At 33.7% G+C, this 6,414-nt stretch overlaps 1 protein-coding gene across 1 annotated transcript; it reads left to right on the top strand.

Annotated features, from left to right (window-relative positions):
• Nucleotides 1-881: 881 nt before the first annotated feature.
• LOC144961849 (CD151 antigen-like) lies at nt 882-5,433 on the top strand. The gene is made up of 3 exons (XM_078894899.1): nt 882-1,210; nt 2,366-2,564; nt 3,517-5,433. The coding sequence occupies exons 1-3, from the start codon at nt 1,148-1,150 to the stop codon at nt 3,660-3,662; spliced, it is 408 nt and encodes a 135-aa protein (XP_078751025.1). The 5' UTR covers nt 882-1,147; the 3' UTR covers nt 3,663-5,433.
• Nucleotides 5,434-6,414: the final 981 nt, after the last annotated feature.

Here is a 6,414-nt window from a genome sequence, read left to right as displayed (position 1 = left end):
AAGGCAGGTGTTATACCACTAGACTAATACCCGCCCCATTTTGTATGTTTATAATAATTATGTTTTTTATAATTATGTTGTGTTATTTTAAATTTAAAACACTTTTTTTTCTTTTTTATGTCAGGCTGGAGTAAAGCTCAAATGCCCCATATGAAATGTAAACTTTGTTTTGGGCTTTGTTTTTTCCCTTTCTCAGTATGCCTTTATCTTGTTGGCCATTTTCCTTCTAGAGACGTGTGTTGGGGTTTTTGGCTTTTTTTCTACGAGAGTGCTGTAAGTAGAAGTCTTTTTGTACAAGTCACATTGTGTGTGCAACTCATTTTTATTACACCACAGAAAACCATTCCCGATTTTTAACAGTTTCCAGTTAGAATGAAATTAGGTCCTGTTTCAGACCCTCTATTTTCCAGTTTTGGATTTAGAGAAATTCTAAGACTAAGACAGATTGAGTGAGCTAAAATCACTACCATATCATCATCGTCATCATCACTATCACATCTTTATCATCATTATCTCTATATTTACAACTTCCTCCTTCCTTCTCTTCCTCCTGTTTTTTAATCTTTTTTTTTCTGCATTGTAATGATGATCTGAGGAGTTGTAGAATTCTTTTTTATCTCATTGTTATTGTCTTCGTGACTTCCATTGACATTTTGTCAGATGATAAATCATTGTTATCCTCTTTATCAAACATAAAGATGAGGGTGATTCTGTTTGATATTCAGTTTATCAGCTGTTCTGTGCAAAGCAAACTTCTTTGTTGAAATGTTGATAATAATACATTCTAGCATTGTGGGTACTCAGCGAAGTGGCATATCAAACTAATTAAGAAGTCTGCAGAGTAACTGGAAATTAGTGCAGTAAGTTGGAGCTTGTCAAAACCCATCTTACTTGCTGGGCGCCTTTACAAGAAGTCTCTTTTCTTCTGTCTTTCTCCTCCTCTCTCCTCATCCCCTCCTCCACTTCCTCCTCTTCCTCCTCCTCCTCCTCTAGTCTTCTTTTTAAATAATCTTTTTTTCATCTTTTCCCTCCTCTTCTCTTTTCTTTTTTTTCATTTTTTTTTCTGCTCTTTATTGATATTTTATTTGTATTTCAAAATACGAAACACCAGATCCACGAGGAGCTGACTCGTAACTTGAACCAGACAATGTCAGAGAAATATTTTGTGGATAAAGCGGTTACCAGGGCAGTTGATGACATGCAAACTGATGTAAGTGCACTGTAAAAGACTTACCCAACCACTATGATTTCTCATATTTTTATACGCTGTGAGGTAAAAATTACGATTATACTTGAATTGTGTTCAACCTATGCTTAAAGCACAAAGTTAAAATTTTTAAGAAAAAAAAAGGAGTTGTAATAGAGCTTATTGTCTCCACAAAAATGAAGACCTCAGTAATGAGGCAATTGGCTGTCATCATTAAAGTGGCAAATGGCTGTCTTCAGTAAAAGAGTCAAATGACTGTCTTCAGTAAAAGAGGCAATTGGCTGTCTTCAGTAAAAGAGGCAAATGGCTGTCTTCAGTAAAGAGGCAAATGGCTGTCTTCAGTAAAAGAGTCAAATGGCTGTCTTCAGTAAAGAGGCAAATGGCTGTCTTCAGTAAAATAGGCAAATAGCTGTCTTCAGTAAAAGAGGCAAATGACTGTCTTCAGTAAAGAGGCAAATGGCTGTCTTCAGTAAAGAGGCAAATGGCTGTCTTCAGTAAAGAGGCAAATGGCTGTCTTCAGTAAAGAGGCAAATGGATGTCTTCAGTAAAGAGGGAAATGGCTGTCTTCAGTAAAGAGGGAAATGGCTGTCCTCAGAACAAAGCAAATGGCTGTCGTTAGAAACGAGGCAAGTGGCTGTCCTCAGTAACGAGGCAAATGGCTGTCCTCAGTAATGGGGCAAATGGCTGTCCTCAGTAATGGGGCAAATGGCTGTCCTCAGTAACGAGGCAAATGGCTGTCCTCAGTAATGGGGCAAATGGTCCTCAGTAATGAAAAATGGCTGTCCTCAGTAACGAGGCAAATGGCTGTCTTCAGTAAAGACACTCGCCAGGGTTTTAGAGTTCCGCTCTGAGCGGCGCATAGTTGAGTCCGTGGTAAAGGCTCTTTACTCACATTCTCTCACCATACTCCAGTGTAAAATGAGTCCCTGGTCTTTAACAGCGCTGCCTCTGTTGGCAAAAATAATTGTAATATTTCGCCTAACAGGCGTCATGTCTCGTCCTACTTGTTAAGTGTTGCTGTTGGCCAGGGGGATCCCATGTAAAGCGCTTTGAATATATTTAGTGGATATTGTGCTGTATTAAAGCTCAAGATTTTAAAAATGATTACGGCTTTCATAATATTTTTTTTTTTTTTGTTCTTTTCGTCTCTCGTCACAGTTTTCTTGTTGTGGTCCCAATCACTACACGAACTGGACCAACTCCAAGTGGGCCAGGATGACCAATCTGTCACAGGCTGTCCCAGACTCGTGTTGTATTTCACCTGAAATTGACTGTGGTCTCCACAGTCATCCATCCAACATCTACACTGGAGTAAGTTTCATGTTTACATGCACTCGAGCCACATCTCCCACATACAGATTTTGAGGCTGTGATGAAGTGGGGTTTTTTTTTTTTCTTTTTTTTTTTTTTTAAATATAAAAGTCAAAGATATCAAGTTATTTTTTTAAAAATCAATGAAGGTTTTTACATTTAAAAAATAAAAATTCTTAATATAGTTTTATTTTTTATTTATTTATTTTTTTAAAAACACAGAAAGTCAAATATTTCAAGTTATTAAAAAAAAATGATGAAGAATGTTTCTATATTTAGAATTTTTTTATTTTTCTATCTTTTTTTTTAAATACAAAAGTCAAAGATATTAAGTTATTTTTAAAAAAATCGATGAATGTTTCTACATTAAAAAAAAAAAATCCTTAATATAGTTTAAAAAAAACACAAAACACAAAGTCAAATATATCAAGTTATTTTTAATAAAAATGATGAAGAATGTTTCTATATTTAAAAGCCCCAAACCCCAATGTTATTATAAACATCTATTTTTTTTTTTCTCCAACAAAGTTGAATAAGACAAGGTTCAAGGGTCAACAGTTTATCTCAGGCCATGGCCAATATCCATAACATCTCTTTGAATAAATTATTCTAACATTTATTACAATAATAAAGGAATAACATTCTTTCATTTATAGCTAAGACATACACAGTTTCTCAACTGATCCATACAAGAATTGAGACGTTGATGTCAAGTCAGATTTTACACAAACATTTTTTTTTCCAGTTGGACTCCATGCTGACCTTGTTGAACTATTTTATGAAGAAAGAAACAAAGAAAAAAAAATTGTCATGTGTTTATTTTATAGCATTATTTGGTTTCTATATATTTTTAGATGGACATAACGCTAACATTGATTTTTTTTTTTTTAGAATTTTCAATTATTAAACTTGAACTTCATTTTCTTTATTCAGGTAAATTTTGACTAGTTCATGTGACAATTTTGTTTAATTTAATTTCTCTCTCTTGTCCTGCCCAGGTTGTATTGAGGAGCTGGAACATTTTGTACGTCTGCATCTCATTTTGATAGGGGGAGTGGCTATCGGCCTGTCGATTCTCCAACTGTTTGGCATCTGCTTCTCTTGCTGTCTGTCCAAGAAGGTCAAAGAGGAGAGGTTGGTCTAAAGTTGGCTTGGAATATCATCATCAAAAGACAGCTATAATTCTTTCGTTGAGGCCAGTCTTAGTTTCTTTCAACTCATAATTTTCTAAAATGCTGTAGAAATAACGGTTATCACCAAGTTAATTGTAACAGCAAGGCACCTGGTTCCTTTGGAAACTTGAATGGCATTGCTGCTTGCATGCTACAGCTGTTTCGGTGAAAATGGTGTGACAAGATATAAGGTTGGAGCCATTACAAAAGGTTAATTTTGCTTTTATTTTATCTCTCATCATCAAAGGGGTTTTAGAGACTTTTTTTTTTAATTTTTGGGTTTAGAATCATATAAATTACAGTGGGTAACTTTGGTTTTAGGGGAAACTTTGCCTCTTGAATTTTGGACCAATTAGAGTAAAATTAGTTTTGTGGTCATTATTTCCTTTGATAAAAGTTTCAGTCATTTAACCAGGATAACAACAACAATCAAGCTGAGATGATTCAAAATGCTCCAAATTTACAGACGCAAAGTTGCCCCTTGAGGTAAATTTACCCCAGTCTACAGTAATGCATTGTTAAATATCAAACCCACCAAACGCTTGCGGCTATTTTTGTTGTGAGTGGAAAGGATAAGTTATGTATTATCTGAAATTTAATGACTTGTCAAAAGATTTCAGGCAGTAAAAAGCCTGTAACAGCAGAGGGTTTGTCCTTTACGATAACAATGGCACTATCTATTATTAATGAAGGAGGTATGAAACATAAGAGGATTGAAATCTCAAAACTCATGTTGACCGAGTGAGACAGTAATCTGAATTACACAATTTTAAAAAGGATTCTATAATGATAACAATGCGTAGATTTTTAATATGCTTTTTCTTTTTTTTTTTTTTTTATAGTCATGCTAGTGAGGCAAAGAAACACCTAAACGTATTTGTAAATTCCTGAACTGAAAATTTATGAATTACAATTGTTTTGAAAGGCAATTGAAAAATTCATTTCAGCCTGGCTCTTTAAAAAAAAATTATAACTACAGCCCAGCCGGGCCCAGCCTTGTGATTTTTATTTTTTAAATATATAATCATAGAATTTTGTTTGTTCATTCAAAAAAAAAATATCTTCTACTACATTTTGTACTCATCATTAGCTTCATCAAAAGAATTATTAATAAACATTTATATAATAACTATTATTTTTCACCCTGTGCACATCCAAGTAATACAAACTGAATCTTCATTTTTCATTTATTATTTTTTTACAATTCGATCATCCTAAAGGTTTTCCTTCCATCAAAACATTTTGACACGTCTGTATTGTCATTATTTCTAGTGTTTCAAATGAGCATAAAAAACAAATTGAGGATTTCAAAATATTATCTCTATATTTATAAAAAAAGAATTACTGCTGACTAGGATTGTAGACATTGTGCTTGGATGACTTGACTGTATGTGCCATTTTGGAGTTTGAAACTGGCTGCAACTTATTTATTTTGTAGTTTTTTTTTTAATTTTTTAATTTTTTAAGAATTAAAAAAATTTTTTTTTTTTTTGATTCTGCAATATTAATGTGTTTGATTTTAATTATTGATTTTCTTTTCAACCGAAAATTGTTGATGTATTTTGTCAAAAATGTGAAAATGTGAGGTAGGGGATTAAGTACCCATATAATGCACCATTGCAAAATAAACGAGGGGTTATTTTCTTTTCTTTCTTTAGTAATAACATTTCATCATTTTGAGACTAAAATAAGTATGACCAGAATTAAAATATTAACCCCCCCCCCCCCCCCCCCCCAAAAAAAAAAAAACAACCCCAGAATAAATCAAAATCAAATTTAAAACATACAATTTGAATGAGGTTTCTTTTTTTTAAAAAAGGCACAGTTATAAAGCATTTTCCAGGGATTTACCATGTGCATCATAATGCTTCATTTATTTCACTAGTAAGCCACACAGAACCAAATTTCAATTTCTTTTAGTACAAATCGCGTGTTACACTCTCTTTTTGTCCTTGCACTCTTACAATATCCATCACTGCCGAATTGAATGGAGTAATAGTAATATGTGAAAAGTGCCTTACCCAAGGTTACAATGCCAACGTTTTTTCCGATCATTGACATCCTGGGATCCCTGAACATATTCAATTGTCGCAAGGCGAGCGAGTGATGGTAGTAGCAACAAATCACCTACAAAGAGACGGTGTAAAGTTTTGTTCATTACTCAACATATTTCATACAAGGCTGACACCGAGGGTTTTTGTTTGTTTTTTTTTTTATTTTTGTAACTGACATTTTGTAAAATCATGTATTGTGTCAGTTCTTCTTAGTCATCATACTCTTTGTGAATATCAGCCTCAAAATTCTTCAGAGGCTGGAGAGAGCTGTAGAGCTGTGCCTAGTTGTAAATGAATAGGAAGAAATTCAGTATTGATTGGAAAAAAATAAAAGTTAATGAAGTTGATTGAAGTGAGTCAGTTCTATGTTGGAGACACGTTTTGAGAATTACATTGTTTGTAGGGTGACCAGTTCCTTTCCTAGTCACCTTTGATATTGTAGCTCGTCCAATAGATAACAGGCTTGCCAACCGGTATGATTTCTCGCTTTGAGATCCGAAATATGATAATATGGGAATGTTGATTAGAAAATGATAAATGCAAAAAGTCAACAATTTGTAACGAGGAAAAATGATTACAGTGGAATAGTTGAAATAATTAAATATCCCTGATAGGGAAGAATGTTTACCTAATATTTTGACTGGTCTGCGTAGATTCAGGATACATTTTG

Source organism: Berghia stephanieae, unplaced genomic scaffold, assembly GCF_034508935.2.
Source record: "Berghia stephanieae isolate SIO BIC M18660-M18661 unplaced genomic scaffold, UCSD_Bste_1.3 scaffold4400, whole genome shotgun sequence".
NCBI classification, from domain to species: Eukaryota; Metazoa; Mollusca; class Gastropoda; order Nudibranchia; family Aeolidiidae; genus Berghia; species Berghia stephanieae.
This window is presented reverse-complemented; position numbering and strand designations above follow the sequence as displayed.